At 32.0% G+C, this 21,447-nt stretch overlaps 1 protein-coding gene across 1 annotated transcript in view; it reads right to left on the reverse strand.

Annotated features, from left to right (window-relative positions):
* The window catches only part of LOC136987078 (KAT8 regulatory NSL complex subunit 1-like), a 55,164-nt gene that overhangs the window by 26,920 nt on the left and 6,797 nt on the right, over nucleotides 1-21,447 (reverse strand). Inside the window, 1 exon segment of the mRNA XM_067284735.1 lies at nucleotides 6,707-7,434. Within this exon segment, the coding sequence (XP_067140836.1) occupies nucleotides 6,707-7,434 (728 nt within the window).

The following is a 21,447-nucleotide window of genomic DNA, read 5'->3' on the forward strand; positions in this document are numbered from 1 at the left end:
CATGAGAAGTCCAGTTTTACAGTGGGACTAAGATGCACAGCTGATGGTGCCAAACTGAGACCAATGATTATCTTTAAATGAAAAACAATGCCGAAACTCTCAAGTTTCCTGTTGGTTGTTTTGTACATGTGAATGATAAAGGATGGATGGATGAAGAAGGGGTAAAGCTATGGCTTGATAATGTATGGAACAAGTGACCAGGTGGACTTATTCGAAAATGTAGTCTACTGGTGTGGGATATGTTAAGGGTTCATTTATCTCCCAGCACCAAGCAAAGGCTTTGCAAGACTAAACACAGATGCAGCAGTTATTCCTGCAGAATTGATATCATTGGTACAGCCACTGGATGTGTGCCTAAACAAGCCATTTAAAGATTGCATTCGAGAACAGTGGAATGAATGGATGGTTAGCGGCTAAAAGTCATTCACAAAAACATGCATGCTCTACAGTTGGATGTTTTGTGCCAGTTTGTCATAAAAGCCTGGAATGATATTGATGCAGAAACAGTAATCAAGTATTTCAAGAAGTGTGGCATATCAAATTCATTAGATGGTGTGGAGAACGACTGTTTGTGGCAAGATGAAGAGGAAGCCGAATCTGAGACCACACCATCTGATATGGAATTCGATCCATACGATGACTACCTTACAAATGTATCACAAGACATCATTGATGTACTGTACTTATGATATCAGATGATAAACAGGAGGATTTTGAAAGCTTTTAAAAGGAAACTGTCATGCCAGCAAAACCTGTAAAAATACTGTAGCTTGCAGTTATGATTCAGTTACATTGCTAACTCACCAAGGACCTTCAAGGTACTTGCTCTCTCTCTATTGTTTGTTATCTTCCTCCTATCATCATCAGTTCCAGTTTGGTTGACAGCTTATAAAACAAACAGCATGGCAGCTCCCATGGGTTTATTGTATTATCCTTCCTTTCAGCTTTAGAGTGAATTAGGAAAAGTTTAATCCACTTGCACTGTTTTATGTTTACATGTTTGATGACAAACAGCCTTATGTTTATAAGTGACAGTTTACCTGCTAAGTACCTGCATGTCAGAAGCATTTGAATTAAAATTACCATATTGAAATCAAATCCGATTTTTTAAAATTTTTATTTGGTGTGCATTGGAAGAGGAGTAGTCTTATACGGCGAGATGATTATCTTAAACTCTATATTTTAACTGTAAAAGTCAGGGGTCGTCTTATATGCCAGAAAGTACAGTAAATTTTGTAAAGTTTTAGGCTTATACAGCTAAAAATTTCAATGTCAACCAGGTGGGGAGTTAAAGGGGAATTGTATGTCATATCTTGAATAGGGTTGGACTTAATGACTATTTTACTCATTACTGGCACTTACAATTTTTTATATAACCTGTCCCTATCTCAAAATTAAGCTTTTTGCCATTTTATAATAATTAAAAATATAAAAAATTTTTTAAAATAAAATAACATATAATGCCACACACATAGTTTTAAAGGTTGCCCAGAAAGTTAAGCAAATCATTACTTGACTTTTTACATTGTTGTGTACGGCATTCTGTAACTTTGGTATTTCCACATTTATGGTTGAAAACAGACTATAAAATAATTTTACTAAATAATCAAAAGTGTACAACCAAGAATAAAAACCTTACATGTATTTAAAAAACTAATTGTAGAGCCTCATTGATTCACTAATGCCCAGCATTAGATGATAATGGCAAAAGTAATATGCTCTGACCACTTTTAACCAAGGATTACAGGTATCCTTTGATTAATGTGTTTAATTAATCCTTTGATGCTACCGAGTATATCAAAATTGCATTAATTAAATGCAGTATCTATGTTAAGCAAAAACATCTGGTAAAGCCGTGTTAATTAAAACTTCTGCTGCATATGAAAAGGAATTGTTACAATTAATTTTACTCGTTAATCAAATCCCACATTAAGCAAGGGATATCTGTATTGTAAATGTTTATCGAACTAGAGGCCAAATCTCCCAATACTTGATTATTCAAATTTAGTGGAAACGAGCCTTTTGGATGAATGAAATTTCAGATAACCTAGAAACTTCTTTGTTTTTGTGTATTATAGGCACATAAAGAGCATTGTGCATTTAAACTTTAAAATTTTATGAACTATAAATACTGTAATGCAATTATTGTATTTGAGTAAATTAATTTACTCAAAATCTAATGTAATGTTAGGTATATGCTACAATCATACTATATAGTAATTTCCAGTTACAGTGTGGTTTTCTGTTTTAGATACACACAGCATATGCATACATGAAAGACATTGACTGTACACAAGGTGTTTAGCCAGCAGAAAAGAAAGTAATGGAAAGGGGGAAGAAGGAAGAAGAGAAGATAGACAGCAGAGAAAGGTAAGTTCCTTCTGAACGGCGTACGTATGGTTACTGTACCCTCTATGTTCAATGTTGGCGTGCAGTTTTTAGGCTGCAAGGCCGTGCTCCCTGAAGAGTCTAAAAGAAAACCCGAGTGTAGTAAACACCAATAATTGAGTGCTGCCACAAATAGCTAAGTGTAGAAGTTAGTGCCAAGTGGCTGTTAGTAAGAAGACTTATATCTACTTAATATTAATACTTTTAGATACCATGCAACTAAGGATTGCAATTGCTGGATCCCTCATCCAGCAATCCAGCGCATTCTTCAGCCTGCTGGATCTGCAAATACTCAATTAACTTTCTAAATAATGCCGCAAAAGTCTATGTTGTCGCATTGCCGCTTTGCTACGTGTGCTACTGCTCGGCGGCAAAAGTGACGTTGCCGTTCAGTGCGACATGTGCTACACCCCCTCTCTACACCGCACCTCCCACCCTTTTGCCTCTGCTGATCTAATTGCCAGTTGACTTTGCGCTCTCGCTAAATAAAGTGTCTTTGCGCTAAATAAAATAAGTAACTTCTCTCCTAGTCCTGGTGCATAATTCTAATTTACGGTCAGTTGTGACGTCAATGAATCATGTGACGGAACAATTTATGATTATTTGATGACCCTGAAACCAACTAACGTAGCGGCAGAAAGGGCCTTCTCCGCAGCAGGATATATATATGCAGTTCATTAAGAAGTAGGTTGGAAGACAACACCATCAATACCATTTGTTTCTTGAGATCCTACTTCCAGAAAAGTCAAAAAAAATAACAGAAGTGACTGATTTAATTTTATTTAATCCCTGAAAATACTTTATTCAAGACAAGACTAATATTTTAAAACTTCTACTCTAATTCTATTAAGTAAGAGTTTTTAGCTTTTATTCTATAAGTGGTTAGTGGGCTAGGCCAGGCAATTTTATTGTGAAAATTAGTGAGAAACTGAGACTACATAGTTAGTTAAATAGTTAATTAAATGAATGATTATCAGTATCTTAGATATATGATGATATGAATGTAAGTGATTCTTGATTGTGATAACAATAACTAACTACTAATTACTTACTCACTACTTTACTAACACAAATAATTAAATTAGTTACTTATAACTAGAGACTTACATGTAGAGCCTATATAAGAAAACTTGTAAGACTGATAGCCACTTAGCCACCGATTATCTGTCCTTACATTATTATAATATATTAATATAAATTAATTAGTAGAATTACCTTTGCTATTATTTAACTTAAAGATTACATTAAATGTTTAGTTAGATTATAATTATAAAGTTAATTATTAATTATTTCTATCCCAAGTGTTAAACCGAACCAAAGTTAAGTTTACTACCTAAATGTGTAAGAAGTTTTACTGATTTATAGTGACCAGTCTAAATAATAAAAAGTTTCTTAAATATTTTTAAAAAAATATATATTTTTTTTAAAAAAACAAATTGCTGGATAGATAGATAGTTAACTCTTTATTGCACCAAAAATACATCTGTGCTGGATCCAGCTGGAATGATGTTGGTCCAGCAAAAATCCAGCTGGATTGAAAACACTGCTGGATTGCAATCCCTACATGCAACACTTTCTTTTTTAAACTGTTTCGGATAATTGAGTTTCTACTGTATTTATAATTATAGACTTCTTTCTATTTGACAACATTTTCTCTAAATTAAAAATATTTTAATGTATTTTCCCCATTTTATGATTTCAATAATTAAAGTATCTATTTTAAGCATAATAATAATAATGATTCATGATCGCCATACAGGATCAGGTCATAAATACTAAAAACTACAGAAAACACATACTCAAAGATGCAACACTCACAAATGAGACATGCAGAAAATGTCACATCATGCCAGAAACTATACAACACATCACCTCTGATTGCAAGCTCTTGGCACAGACAGATTATTTACACAGACATAATCAAGTAGCAAATATAATACACCAAGAGCTTGCAAAGAAACACAAATTAGTAGACATCCACGAACCATACTACAAATACATTCCACAGACAGTATTGGAAAACAACATGCACAAAATGTACTACAACAGACCAGACATCACACTCATTGACAAACACAACAAAATCACATACATTATAGACATATCCATTCCAAACACTCACAATATACAAAACGCATGCACTGAAAAAATTAGCAAGTACACAGAACTCGCCCAGGAAATAAGGCATCTGTGGAGGATGGATAGGGTGCTTATTGTACCTGTTGTTCTCTCCTCTACAGGTGTCATACCACACATACTACACAAAAGCCTGGGCACATTACAATTGAATAGAAACACATACATCACACTACAGAAGGCCACTATATTGAATACATGTCATATTGTGAGAAAATTCCTGAATACAGACACACACACTGATACACTTCTTTAATTTCTGTTTTGGTTACTATGCCTTGACTTTGGTCCGGCATAGTACACAGCCACCGGTGTTAACCGAGTATATCTCACTTAACCCAACATAATGTTTCAGTTTTGAAATACAGTCAAACCTGTTTTTTATGCGGGGGATAGGGACCGCATTAAAAAAAACGCATAAAAAAAAAAAAAAAAATCACACGAAACTTCACGAGTGGCTATGAAAAATAGTTTTCGCAACACAATTAAAAAATATTTTTTTTATGCGGTCAACAGGGACTGCATAGAAAAAGTCTCACATAGAAAATAACTCAAAACCGTACGAAATAGAATTTATTGACAACAGATGTCAGCACTTGACTGCATCGTTTTGTCTATCGTCTGTTTTACATATTTTTGTCCAGGTGATGTTTTGTTGACTTAAAAAATAAATTATTTCATTTTTCGCATATTCATGCAATAATATTACTATAATAAGTTCATTTATGCTATAAGTTTATTTAGCTATAATAAGTCAACGTGAGACATGACGAATCGCATGAGACTAGTCGCCAACTATACCGCACAAATAAAAAATTCGCATTAAAAAAAAAATCGCACATAAAAACAGCGCATAAAAACACAGGTTTGACTGTATAATCAAACATGAACCAACAATTATAACTAATTTAAACAAAGACAAAAAGGTATGTATGAGAGAAAATTTGTCTTTATTTTTGTAATAATATAGCAAAAAGAATTTTACAAATGATGTTTAAATTTTGTTTGTGTTTTACTTATAATGGTAGATGTCACTTCCTCCTCCATTCAATGCAAAAGATGAATTTAATTAGCAATATATACGAAGGCTATTTTTTAAATAAGGTCCGTTTTTTAATAAGAAAAATAATACTGTAAATACCGTTAAAATATATTTTTTTCCATATTCTACACACTTTTATCTACTTTTCTACATAATTTCCATTTTGTTTAAACATTTGTCATACCGCTCAACAATTTTTTGAATTCCGACTTCAAAGAAATCTGCCGCCTGTTAAGAAGCCCAATCCACGACTGCAGTTTTCACTTCTTCTTCGTCGTTGAAATGTTGACCACCAAGGAACTCCTTTAAGTATCGAAACAAGTGAAAATCACTGGGTGCAAGGTCTGGACTGTGTGGATGATCGTATCGAGTCAAAACGATAAAGCACTGTTCAATCTTTTTGTTTTGTGATCGCCAGAAAGCAGTCTTGGAACGCACCGAGAAAACAATTTTTGATAATTCAGTTTCTCCGAAACAATGGTATACAAAACTGATCTTGAAATTTGTGGAAATTCAATTGATAACGTTGAAATCGTGAATCGCCAGTCCTCTCGAATTTTGTTATCCATATCACGAATGAAATCTTCAGAAATCAGACAAGGTCGACCAGGGCGTGGCTCATCGTGCACATTAACTCGCCCATCCTTGAACATTCTTACCCATTTTCGAACTTTACTGTCACTCGTAGCATTATCACCGTAAACTTCACAAATCTGATGGTGAATTTCCGCTGCTGCCAAGTTTCTTGCATTCAAGAATCGAATAACAGATCGTATTTCACAGTCGGCGGGAGACTCAATTTTCTTAAACATTTTAAACTTCTACAGCTCAGCATACAGACAGACGATATGGCTGCAAATGGCATCAAAACGCGCGCCAAGCTTGCTCGGAGCAGAAGCGTATGCATACTGCCGTGATTGCGCATTATTCTCACTTTCATTCACAAACAGACCTTATTTAAAAATAGCCCTCGTATAATAAAATGCTAATAATTGCACACTAAAAACAAGCTCACTAGATTTATCTCTAACAGAAGCAGCCTGAAAAAAAAGTTTTGAGGTTTCACTATAATATGTATATTTTGAAAAAAGTAGTTTATCCATTTCATTACAAAAAGAAAATTTAAAATAATTCACTCACCGTGATTAAAAGACAAGACAGGATGAAACGATGGATCTAATATAGCTATCCTCTCAAAAACTGGCTTATCTTCATCCACTGCTTGTAGGTTATTGTATCTTCCACCACACATAGCACATGATGATATTTCACACTGACAGTTACAATTACATTTCACTGTAGAAAGACCTGACACCTTCTTATTAATCAAATGAAGACCAGCAGTTCTATATAATTTTCTTTTCTTGAAACTTTTAACAGGACGTGTTCTACACGAATTATGTACAGAATCGTATATGTGGGATAAGGAATTATTCACATTTTGTGTTCCCCTCTGTTCTGAACCCTGACCAGAGTTTGAATTTGCACTAAGTACACCACAAACTGAATGATATCCATTAGTTCCTGAATCAAAAAATCCATTTACAGATTTTAAATGTTTATTAACCAATGGCAAATTGTTTCCTATATTCTTACTAGATGATCCCGCTAGATAAGTCAAATCACCTTTTTTCTTGATAGATTGGATATTTACATCAGAAGAAAGATTGGTTGAATTAAAATTTTCACTAGCTAAAGAAACATTATCTTCTAGAAGCACACAGTGTTTAGAAGCTCTCAGTTGACAGTATATTTCATTCTGTTGACGAATACGATACTCCAAATCAGAAACCTGGGCTTGTAACCAGATCCATCTTCTCGCCACAGCAGTACGATTCACTGCCCACTTCCACTCTGCTCTTTTGTGACTAGAAAAAAAAAGTAAAGTAAATTTATTATTCTTATTCAAATATTTAAAAGAAATTTAACAGTGATAAATTTTATTAAGGTCTTTATCTATAAAATTATAAATTTTAACAATCAAATAGAATGTTAAAAACACTAAAATGTCTTTACAGTTTTGTCCTTTAATCACACCTCAGGAATTAATAGTCTTATGCTAGAGTCAACCTTTTTTTCTTTATGCTCTCGTCCACCTCAATACACAAAATATGTTAAAGAACTTCCATCTGACAATGGCACAAATTATATAAACTTATATATACTGTATATTCCGGTGTATAAGACAACTTTTTAACCCAGGAATATCTTCTCAAAAGTTGTGGGTTGTCTTATACGCCAGGTATCGTCTTATAGGGTGGGTGCTGCAGTCAGCCGGGACACCAGGGGTTTGGATAAAGATAGAGCAGTGCTGTGCCCAGAAAAACACGCATCTTTCACTCATCCGGCCCGCCCTTGTATGTATCCTATTACCGTACCTCTTTCTCTGCCTCTCAGATCTCGCTCCTGAGGACTGCAGTGAAGTGGCACAGGCACACATGTGCAAGATCTGAGAGGCAGAGAAGGAGGTACGGTAATAGGATACAAAAGCAGGCCGGTATGTTGCGACATCTCACTTCAAAATAGGGCTAGAATTGATCTTTTTCTTAAAATAAAAAAAATTATTGGGAGAAAAGAATTGATAGCAAGAAAGATGCTCGCGATGGTCGCGATTGACAATAGCGATCATCATGAGTGTTTTTCCACTGAATTTTTCCTGTTTGATGACAAACAGCCTTATGCAAGACAACCTTATGCCAAACAGCAAGAATTAACTGATAAATCCACAAACGAAGTGTGGAAAAAGTTATGGCTGATGCTATCCAAGAATTCTCAATGAGAAGAGCCTAATCGATACAGCAGGACTACGTGTAGACGAGCAGGATATTGAGGAGTTACTGCAGATTTCTGGTGAGAGCTTTACCAACGACAACCTTCAAGAACTGGCAGAATGAGGAATTCATATGTAACTGGAAAATAGTGATTCTGAAAACAAAGAATCCAAAGAATTTCTCTACAGAATTCCTTCGTAAAAGTTTGGTAATGATAACCGAAATCATTGAACAAATTGTAGCAAATGATCCAGATTTTGAAAGGAGTGCAAAAGCAAGATGAGGCATTTTGGATGTGATCTCTTGCTACCAACATTTGCTTAAGGAAAGAAAAAAAAAGTAACAAATGATCATCACTAAACGAGTTCATCACAAAAAAATTCAAGAATTTCAGAAAAGCCAGGGCCTTCATCACAAGAAATGAACATTTCTTGTGATGAAGGCCCTGGCTTTACATTTCTTTGTGCATATGTTTGTGTGTTATTTAAGTTATATTATTATGCAAATTAATATAAAAATAACTTAAAATTAAAATAAAATTTGTTTATTTATGGTCGCATGTTCCCCCTTTTCCTATTTACTCTATGTTATAATGACCTCGTTTAACACTTTTGTTTAGTGCTTTGTCGTCTAGGAATGCATCCCCTCACGTTAGGCAGGATCTTACTGTATAAATAAGTATTTTATATTTTATGTACTGTATATAGTTATATAAATTTTATATGTAGCATTCAAAATTATAGCAATTATTGCTAATTCTGTATCTGTGAAATTCGCTATATTGAATATCACCGATGATAAAATATAAATCGAACTCACTTGTGCCTATTGACCGGTGTGAAATAAATAACTTCAATTCAACGAACGTTTTCTGGACGCCTTCCGTGTCCTTCTTCAGGTTAACTGCTGGATTCTATTATTTTTAAAAAACTGCGTTCCGATCTTTTAAGAACAAATTCAAATGAAGATAGTTCGAAAGCGCGATGACCATCGCGCATGCGCTATATCTGTCGTGCTCCTTGTCGTACTGTATCATATTCTTTTTAATCTTTTTATTCTTTTTTATCTTTGGGTCACATGATTTCATGTGTTATCGGACCCAAATAAATCTTTATGCATCCTCTTGTAATAAAGTTTGCCAAGCAAGCGAAAGAGTTATCTCGTCGCGTGAATTAATCGCATGTTTGTTTTAGTTTGCGCTTTAAGCAAACTAAAACAACATGCATTAATTCACGCGACGAGATAACTCTTTCGCTTGCTTGGCAAACTTTATTACAAGAGGATGCATAAAGATTTATTTGGGTCCGATAACACATGAAATCATGTGACCCAAAGATAAAAAAGAATAAAAAGATTAAAAAGAATATGATACAGTACGACAAGGAGCACGACAGATATAGCGCATGCGCGATGGTCATCGCGCTTTCGAACTATCTTCATTTGAATTTGTTCTTAAAAGATCGGAACGCAGTTTTTTAAAAAATAATAGAATCCAGCAGTTAACCTGAAGAAGGACACGGAAGGCGTCCAGAAAACGTTCGTTGAATTGAAGTTATTTATTTCACACCGGTCAATAGGCACAAGTGAGTTCGATTTATTTTATACACCCCGTGTGTATCACCGATGATGTGACACTGATCAAACTGCACAGATATCTGCTTCACTGACATACAACTGACACATTACTGATGTGTGAACAGATCTTAAGAAACCAATATACAGTAGACTCCCATATAACACGGGAGATACGTTCCGCGTTGTAGGAAATCGCGTTATACAGGAGAGATCAATTTATGCAAATTCAAGAGTTTGTAAATTGTAACGGTTATCAATAAATCTGTACTGTACAACCAATATTAACAAAATGGCATCATTGGAACTTATTTGTTGATACTTCCGATAGTGAATAAATGTTAAATAGTGACGTGCATAATTTTAAGTTGAATAAAATTATTTTCCTCTTATATCTTTAAATGAGTATGTATTATTATTTTTTTATAAACCGCTACTTCTTTAAACTATCAGCTTCACTATTCATACATAAACAACAGGTAAGTGTATACATTTGCTTTTCTGAACTAAAAATCAGAAACTACGTGAAAACGTTAAATTTATCTTATGCGTTATACAGGAATGTTTATTGCACTGTATGAGTACTAGTCGCAATTTTTTCGCCATGTTGTACGAATTCGCGTTTTACGGGAGCGCGTTATACGGTAGTCTACTGTATTATTATTAAACTTTCAAGAAATATATCATTAGGAGTATTATCTGTATTATAAACCAAGTTAAGCTAAATTCTGAAGAAAAAACAATCTTATATTGACTTTTTTCCTGTTACACTAACATAGAATGCTTTAAAAGAGGCAAATAAACTACTTATAACAGAAAAATAAAATACCATATTTACTTGTATAGTCTGCATTTTTCCCTTAAAAATTGTGACAAAGTCAGAATGTAGGGTTTATTCAAAATGAATATGATGATGCAATGCACAGTCTGGTATGCTTCCAGTTACTAAGTATTTTGCTTACTTTGCCAGTAATAAATTTCACTTATCAACTGAATGAGTTTGCTTAATATAATGACCATCTATAGTTGATTGTTAAAGGTAACAAGCATTAAATGTTTTGGTGTGACTAATTTCACAAAAATGATAACAAATAAAGTTAAATGTACAACTGAGACTGACATTAAATAATCTTTTTAACAATATTACCTCATAGTTTGAGCTGTTGATCTATTAGCTATTTTTCACCTTTGCTTTGAATTAAACAATGCAAAAAAGTCTTACTTTATAATGAATCAACTTACTAATTTAATGAACATACATTGCTACAAATTACAGATAAGTTATCTTTATGAGATATAGAAAACAATTTTTTTCCTCCGTCTGTATTTTTATCTTTTAATACCACATGGACTTGTAAATTGAGTGCCTCCATATTGAATGCCACAAAACAGCAAGAGTGAAGTTGCTTTTGTTTTATAACCACAAATTAGTAAAATTTGTAATAAATTTGTCAAATTTTTTTAAAACCAATATCTTAATAACTGGGGTGCAAACATTACTCAAGAGTACACAGACTTTTCAAGTAAATACTGTATGTCTTTAAAAATCTCAAAACAAAAGTAACAGTTCAAGAAGCTAAAAATTTATTTTGATTAAATATTTTGAGATATTTCTTATCTCATCATTAGATTGAACATCCAACAACAAACAGATCTGGACATATCCTTATTCAAATTTGTTATGTTCTAATAAAATAATCTTTATATAACATCAAATACTATTACTACTCCACCTAATACTAAATTATAACTGATTCTTATTCCAGAAAGTTTTGTTTTTCTAACTATTAAAAGTGTTTACTTCAAATCTAAAATATTTACTACTGACTGCTAAGACTACTTAGCATAGTAATTGTGAACCTTATACTGATTTTGATGTAATTATCATTTCAAAAAACTAAAAGCTAAAATAACCCAAAAAATAATTGTAAAGATCAAACTCCTACGAATATTTGTATGATTAAACAGGACTTACTAAACCAAATGAAGTGCCAAATTCTCGAACTATTACCGGTAACGGGCTAAGTTAACGATTAGGGCGCGACTATGCAGATGCAAATTTAGAGTGAGCGAAAGGTTGCGAGCGATTTAGTTTTTGCAAAAGAAAACCATGCACAGTGAGAAGCGAGAAAAAATGCTGGCGAGAGCAAATTTCTGGTTCTCGCACATATCTGACAGGTTTTGATATTTATTGCATCTTGCCTCTTCTCGCCACATATTCTCACTCGCTCGGAAAATTCGCTCGCTCACGTCTACATAGTCGCACCCTTAGAAACTAATTAATTTGTATAGAAATAGGTAAGGTTATACTGCAATCTTGTGTTAATTTTAATAATTATAATAAATTAATTTTTAATTTAAAATTTTCAGAAAGAAAAGAATGTGCCAAAAGTGGGACTCGAACCTAAAACTCGTCGCTTACTGTGCATATACTTAGCCAGTTAAGCTACCTAGACCTCAGTCTGATTTTTGCTTCCAGAATTCTTCATTTGGTTTAACTAATACATTGGGTTTAGATGAGAGGACAGTAATTATATATGTTAATGGTGGATTTTTCTAAAAAAGTAAAATGTTGCACAACTTAATGTATAAATACACCATTCAGAAAGGTCTTTGCACTACTGCATTGGCTTGTTTCACTGTCGATAATGATGTCCAGGTTGACTTTGACAATGCCCAAATACTACAATAGTGCGAGGATCCGGCTAACATCAAATATCTCGAACAACTGGAGATATTTAAAGCATTTAAGAGGGAAACAGCAATTAATTTTAATGGCAGACACATTAGCAGCAACCTAGAGAGCTAGCTACCTTTGACAAATGATAGAGCCTCTCATCAAGTTTGTTTTTTTTATATATTTTGTGTGAACTTGATATTTTAGGACTGGAATCCAGCTGGAAGATGAATTTTTAAAATGTGTCATTGAGCATGCGCATATCTTCATGACATGCAACATTTTAAATTTTTGGAATTTTATGTTCTTTTGCTAACATTCCATTTACATCGAAACCTGATGATGACCGTTTAAGACAGAAGCAAACATTTGTTTAGATGACAATTATTGCTGGTTTAATGGTAATTGCTGATTTTTTTACTTAATGCATGTTGAAAACTCAGTTTATCAGTTCATTCATATATAAAAATTGCTTGTAACATAAGCTTTAAACTAATAACTTTAGGAATTAAATATCCTTGTGATTGAAATTTTTAAAATTATTGTTAACTCCAACTTATTAAAATGTCAAATTTAGAAAAAATGTTATAAATATCAAAAAAAACAATAAAAGATAACTTGAATGGGTGACTTTTGAAAAGCCCTGTTACTCTACCAATCAGATTAACCTGACATAGATAATGCTAAAAAAAATTTTTTTTAAGTATTTATAGAAATTGTTTCAGCATCACATCACAGAAATAATACATAACTTCAATTAAATTCTAAGCCTGAATCAATTACAAGTACTTCATGGAATTTGTCATTAGGATGCAAACATATCAATGGTAATGTGCATTGGACATTGTAATGATAAAACAAACAACAAAAATTAATGTTTGTTTTTGGTCAATTTTTTTTAAACTAAGAATATTCTTTTTATTCCTTATTCTAAATCTTTCATAATTCACTTCCAAGGCATTAAGTAATCTTATACAAGCTTGTGAATCTGAAGGCTATTTGAACATGCCTTCATATTTGTTTGAAGGAAATATTTGACAAGTGTAAACATTTTTTAAATGTTTTAGTATTAGCTAAATACATTACGCTTTAAAAAGAAAATGTAATACAAAATATAACAAAAGAACACGTTTGAAATTTTAAAAAGCATATTTCAATGAGCTGTTACACCATTACAAACATTTTGCAACATGAACTACATAATAAATACAAATCAAAGGTCATTACTAAGTCAAAAGCTGCTTATGCAATCATCTCCATTTCTAAAAAAAATCCTGTTCACTGAAAAGCTAATTAAGATGGCAAAATGCTGCAGAACCTGTGGAGATCAATATTCACAAACAGGATTTTATAAAATGGAAATTAAATAATACTAGTTTATTGATTTTTTATTGCATATTTTGTTATCTATGTATATGCATATAATATATGTATAATTATAATACGTGTTAGAAATATATAAATTTATAAACCTTATCCCAATGTTCAAAGGCCATCTTCAAATTTCCATATTTAAAACAAACTTTTTGAGATCATTTTAACTATTAAATTTTATATGAAGTAAAAACATTTTTAACGAAACACGTTAACAAGTACCGTACAGCACACCAAGCATTTATCTAACATACATGTAAATTTTTAGTCATGAAAATGAACCAGAAATAGATCTTGAATGACTTTAATAGCAATAATCTAATGCAAGCATTATAAAATATATTCTCTTCTTATTTAGAAAAAAAAAGGTTACAATTTCATATTTTTCTTAAAAATAATCCATGATAATACATTTACAATTATTACATAATGTTTTATGTGCCTGAAAAAATTAAAATCTGTGTTTTTAACTTTTATTAAATGTCATTTTAACCAATGTTCTGTATGAAAATATAGTGGGACATTATCATCTCTATCAAGAACAAGTTTTTTTTTATTTCTAACTTGAAAACAATTTTATAACTAAATTACTTGAACAGATTAAATTCTTAGTGAAGAATAATTTTAGCTTATTAGTCATTATAATTGAAATGAATATGCATTTATAATTTACATTTTGTTTTGTTCAAATGGCATTTCCTAAAGATTGTAATCCATTTAGTCACTTTAAAAGCAATAAAAAAAAAAAATCTAATCTAATTTTAAGGTTTCTTTTTTTGTAATTAAGTATAATTACTTTTTAATGAACATCAATAAATGACACATTGCAAACTGAATGCAAATTAAACAGTAACAATATTTACTCCATCCAGTAGTAAAATTTCAAATGAATAACTGTTAAGTCCAAATTATATTGACCTATAAGATGGTTACTATTTAATAACTATTAACTAAAAATTTTGCCTGGAGGTAAGCATTAGGTGCAATCTCTTCATAAATTTATTAATTATAAACAACCGAATAAAAAGGATGAAAAATTCGCCCAGTGTTTAAGTTTACGTCACTACATTGTGTCTTCGAAAGAAAAGAAGAGAGAATTATAAACAAATTTAACGTTAATTTTTAATTTAGAAAGTTCAGGAAGAAAAGAATTGGCCCTGAGTGAGACTAACCTGTAACTCCCACATACCATGCAAATGCATTGATAATTACACTATTCAGTCCTCCATCAGATTTCGCCTTCCTGTAAGGCCTTGTCAAACCTTTATTAAATAGTAGCTATATTATAGTCTGATAAAATGTAGCAGATCATTTGGCCTTAATTAAAAATCAGATTAACAGATATTTATATTTAAATGTTTTCAAGTCACCTAACAACTCGTCTTCAATTTCGAATATATGAAATAGACCTTGTGTGGATGTTCCAACCGATTTAAAAAATAAGCATTACCTCACAATAAACCAAATTTATTGTGCTTTCTTCAAATGCAAGTAATGCTGCATTCACAGCTAAGGAAGACAATTCCATCAATTGGGCTGGTGCTAAAATAATCTAGCAAGTCAAGGACAAAAATTAGAGATTATGGATATATATAAAGCCAGCAATAAGGGGAGAGCATCAATAAAAGACAGGATCTATTTTCAGAAAATGGAAATTCATATTAAAACACTAATGGAATTTTTGGTTTATTGCTAGGTAACAGGTAATGCTTCTTTTTAAATCAGATGGAATGCCCATACACGAGGTCTGTTCCATGTGTGAAACTGAAGACAAGTGATTAAGTGACTCAAAAATGTTTGTTCATTTGAAATTTTACTGCTAGATGTCTTAAAGGTGGTTATTATTGTTTAGTGAGTATCAACAGCACTTTCATTATAGTGCAAAATTATTAAATGCCATCTGTTGTGCAATCCAAGTCATCTCTCACTCGCTCTGTGAAAATATATATTGCCTTACACTCATCATTTCAGTGTTTTTTTTTTCTTTGCTTTATGAAAATTTGCACCTTTAATCAATCCAGCAACAAATGTTTTTAATTTATTAAAACATTTGTTGCTGGATGATTAAAGGTGCAAATTTTCATATTAATTCTAATTTCCAGTAGTTTAAAGTTGGTTTCTTTGCTTTATTTTTGGTGTTACAGTTAATAGGTAAGGGGTTATTTATATAACCAAAGCATCCAAAAAGTGTGTGCTTAACTTATTGCAAAGCTCGAAAGCAGTACAAGTGTGGTGGTACTACTGGTCATGTTTAAGATGCCAAAGTTGGCGTGTACCATTCTTAAGAGCAAGGAAGCAATAAATATTACAAATGTGGCTAAAGGTATGACAATATTGACTTCCAGGAAACCACATGTTATTGAGACGGAAAAACTCTTCCTTGTGTGGATAATGAAAAAAAATTGGCTGGTGTTATCACCAAGAGGATTGTTTGTGAGAAAGCCAAGCAAGCTGCATTAGTGACTTTAAGAAAAAGGACATCACTCCTCACTAAGATGTAGTAAATGCAATTTTAATTTCATTATACAATATTTATATATTTTATTTGTTTTCATGTTTTTAATTTATTTAGAAATAACACAATTAAATTCCCTATCTTAAATTATGTGCATTTGCTGTTTATTAAAATGGGTATTGTTTAGGATCTGGAAACAGGTTAATTCACTTTCCGTTATTCTTACCAGAAAAAACTAATTTGGACTTCAAACAATTCAGAGTTCAAAACAGCCTCCTGGAATGGCTTAAATTTGAAATATGAAGCACATCATATTTTGATCAAATATATACTTAAATATTTTAATGGCTTTTTACAACTACATTATACCTCTCAGTGTTCCCCTAATTTCTATATGGAACTCAATTGACTACATACTCCTTCCTCTGCAGATTAAACATTTCAAGTCTAACCTCCCTTTTTTATAGTGGATTTCAAAAAGCAACAGCATTAGTGAAATATGTTTTGAATTTAGATTTTAGAAGATATAAATTTCACTGTAAAAACATTTATACAATAATACTATGCACATAGAAAAAATTATTACTTTATGCTCTTCTCATTTCATTGTTATGTGCAAATTTTACTTTTGTACATTTTATTCTTTTTTAAAGTATAATCTTTTTGTTTTTCACATGTTCTTACCAGCATTATATTACAATATCTTAGTAATCAGTTTATTGTTTTGATTTGTTTATCTTGCTTATTTTTACTGGAAACTGTTTTACACAGAGAAGAACAATCTAAAATATATTCTTAGACCAGGGTTGGCCAACAGTTTTTGCCCGCGGGCCTGGATTGGAAGAAAAAATTTTTTCACGGGCCGAACGAAATATTAAAATTAAATCATGTTAAATACAAATATGCTAACCCGGGCGGCAGGTCAAATTTGTTCAAACAGAAGTCCCTGACACATGCACAATGTCATTTTACAATGTGAAGAAACGTACAAAAAAAAACAAAAAAGGTCGACAGGCAGGCGGTGCTGTGCATCACACGTAAGCATAAACAGAATGGCATGGTGGAATGGCTGATGAGATTAAGTAAGTGTGGGGTCTTTCATTCTTCAAATAGTGTAAATTTATAACAGAATAGTGTAAAACAAAAGTTGCAAATCTCTACAATGGAATTTTTTTTTAAAAATGAAGAAGTATCACGAATCCATTCGATCAATTATTGGAAGTTAAGTAGCTATATATTGAAAAAATTGGTTTAATGTTACCTATGGTTCCAAGATGGTGGCTCGCCTCTGATTCCAGCAAATAGAAGAAGAGAAACAGTGGAGACACATTCTAACCTAACCTAACCTAACCTATTCTAATAAATTACTATAATTATTACCAACAAAATTATTAGAATAGGTTAGAACGTGCGTCCCCACTGTTTCCTTGCTGGAATCGGACGAGCCCACCATATTGGAACCATAGGTAACATTAACCGAAAAATTAATCGCAGACCGGATAAACCCATTATGCAGGCCGTATGTTGGCCACCCGTCTTAGACATTTCAAAGCTCCAGAATTATAAAAGTAGAAAAAAAGTTTAAAATGTACATCACATCGTATCTACAGAATAAATGGTGAATGGCTCGATGAGATAAGCTTTCTATACAAACAAATTCATGTTGCTAATGTGTATTTTATTACAGTAGTCCTGATTAACCAAAATTGATTTGACAGATGTTCCACATTATCCGTGATAAACAGAATAAATACGTAAAAGTGTACTTCATTAAAAACAAGAGACCATAGTAGGGTTTCTCATTTTCCAGTCTTTTGCTTGTCCCAGGATTCCAGGATAAAAGTGAACTGTTTTCCAGGATCCCAGGAAATCCCGAGACAAAATTAATTATTTTTAAGATATACAAAATCAAATGATATTATTATTTTTTGTTTTTTAAAGTAATTTAATATGTTCTGTAACCTCCAAAATCATATGGATAATGCTGTGTAAGATATATATTAAAAATTACCTTTGAATTACATAGAAATTTTCACAAATAGAAAAAATTTATTAAAGTTTGCTGGAAACTGCATACAACAACACAAACAAAAATGCCTTTGAATTGAGTTGAAAATTAAAAAAAATGAATTTAGATCAAACTTCTAACTTAAAAGGTAATTTTTGTTAAATGTACTGTACATTTTTATAAGATTTTGGCAAAGATGCAAAAAGCAAAGATGGTCAATACTCCGATCACTCAATCTAATTCTAATTTTAGTAATGAAAAGTCTTGCTACCAAGAATGCCTTTTCCAATTCAATTGATGTGATTGGAATCGTGTTTAATGTATTTAAGAGAAGACAAATATTGTGTTCACCTGTATACTGAAAGATTTTTAGTTCGTTTGAGACTGTAGTTCTTCCTTTGTTCTCTAGTATTCTTGATTTGTCTACCTCGACTGCTTTAATAGAAACATCATAGCCCAATAGTTTGACAGTTTGTATTTAATAATCAGGTTATGAAGAAAAACTTCATACTTGCAGACTTTGTACTTGTTTGTATCCTTGCCCAATTTGCACAACTTGGCGTTACGCAGTTATTGAAGCTACTGGGCATGGTTAAAAATTAAGACAGTGTAAGCACAATTATTCCAGATATTACTGGTAAAGAATTTTGAGAGTCCTGCCACAAATAAGCTATGTATTGATTATTAACCATTTGCGACGTGCCATAATGAGCAAAAATTAAAAAAACTAATCAGTAGGTTTAAAATTAATAAATACAAATGTATTCTGACAGTTTATGAGTTAATTATACTTTCTATTTGCAAAATTTCCTCAACCTTAACATAAAATAAGAAAAACATAAATTTTTAAGAAATTTGCGGGATTTCCTGGGTTAAAAAAACAACTGGGATCCCATTTGAGAAACCCTAGACCAGGCCTGGCCAACCCGCAGCCCGTCACATTAAACTGTGTGGCCCACTAAGCGATATTATGTATCTATTACAACTTTTGTTTCCCGTTATGTGCATACCAAAACAAATAAATGAAAATTTGCATGTGTCATTGTTATAATGCGCAAGTGCGAGTACGAACTCTTGGTATAACAATAAAATCTTATTCATTTTGTATTTGTTTTACTTTTTTAAAAGCATGTTTGCCTAAATTGTGGCCCACTGTAATGTTACAGGTGATCAAAGTGGCCCGCGAAACAATTTGGATTGGCCATGCCTGCCCTAGGCCATAGTATTCATCAGTTCATTTAAAAAATTATGAGGTACTGTAAGTTCTAAAATGTATTCTGGTGACCTTCCTCAATTAATAAAATAAATTTAAAAAACTTCACTTTAATAAATATAACTGTAAATAAGGGTTTTATTATATACTTTAAAAGTCATTATGTTCAGTAAGTAAGTCTAAAGTAAAAATAATGTATCTTGTACACATTAATGCATCCAAATCCAGTTTACTGAATTTACCAAACATTCCATATTATCTAAATCTGGTTATCTAAACTGTTCTTGTAAAATTTTGAATGAAGCAGAAAAATAACCATCTCATTATTAATAATGAGACAATCAACCAAATATATTTTATAAAATAATTTGTTATACAGACAGGAATTGCTTGAGAAATTTTTCACATAAAATTCTACAATTACGCAAAAGACTAAATTCCTATACATAATTACATTTAATGTCTAACTATATTTCATAATTTTTTGTAACAACAAATTAACAAGATTACAAAAATGAGACAGACTATAAACTGGAACAGCAAAAATCAAACATTTCTTGATAATTAAACAAGAAAAAATTCCAGCAATGAGTTGCTGAACTTTCCCAGCAACATTTGGTGGCACCATCTGTTACAATCTTTTATTAAAAAGAACTTTTTATATTTTTAATTATAAAATGTCAAAAAGCTTAATTTTGAGAGTAGGGACAAGTTTTATAAAAATTTGTAAATGATAATAGAGTAAAATTGCCATTAAGTCAAACCCTACCAGAGACATGACATGCGACCCACCCTCTATCTCCCCACCCTGTCGACCTTTAACCACCAAAATTTAATAGCATCAATCCCTCTAATACACAAACTTCCCTGCAAAATTTCAGAAAATTTTGACAAACACAGAAGTTATTAAGCTTCAAAGAGGGTAAACATAATCATGCTACACCCCACAAACAAACATCCATACATACAGAAAAACCCCCCAAATTTTTTTTCCATTTCTCAACATTTCAAGGTCTTAAGTCCAAATATAAAAATCTTGAGAAGTCATTTTTTAACCAATTGCCATACTTCCCCCTGTGTTGTGTGTAACAGTCAGGAAAGTAAAAAGTAAACTGAACACATTTTGCAAGTTTTCAGATTTGCTTCTCCAAATATCTTTACAACTTGATGTGATTTTAAGTGATACTCAATTATGCAAAATTCATACCAATATAAAATACAGTACTTGAAAGGAAATTTATATAATACTTATCAAATCTACCCATAAAATAAAATAGATCCATAAAAAAAAAATAGTAAATTTCAAATTATTTAGTTTCATAGTATATTACAGGAAATCTAAAACCACTCTAAATAAGCACAATCTATACATATAATCGAGACGAGTTAATAATAATAATAATAATAATAATAATAATAATAATAATAATAATAAGTGCAGAGCCCAAACGGTAAGGAGTTGAAAGTTGAAATTTGGTACACAGTTAGGGTACGTCACGAGGACGCACACTAAAAAGGGATTTTTCTAAATTCCTCGCCACGGGGAGAGGGACAGGATTAAGTCTTAACACTTCCATCAACAATGGAAGTGTTAAGTAACAATGGAAGTGTCGACAATGGAAGTGTTACATAACAATGAAATTGTTAAGAGAAAGCAACATGCAAGACGCAGATGCAGTTTTTTTCATTTTTGCAGGAAATTGAACATATTTTTAGACCCATCTAACAATTCTCTAATTAGTCTAGAAACAGGGGGACCCAATTCTTGCATTCTGTGAAAACGGGTAAGGTTAACTATAATGTAATAATCT

The sequence above is a fragment of the Centruroides vittatus genome, unplaced genomic scaffold (genome assembly GCF_030686945.1).
Source record: "Centruroides vittatus isolate TY-2023 unplaced genomic scaffold, ASM3068694v2 scaffold_1444, whole genome shotgun sequence".
Lineage (NCBI taxonomy): Eukaryota > Metazoa > Arthropoda > Arachnida > Scorpiones > Buthidae > Centruroides > Centruroides vittatus.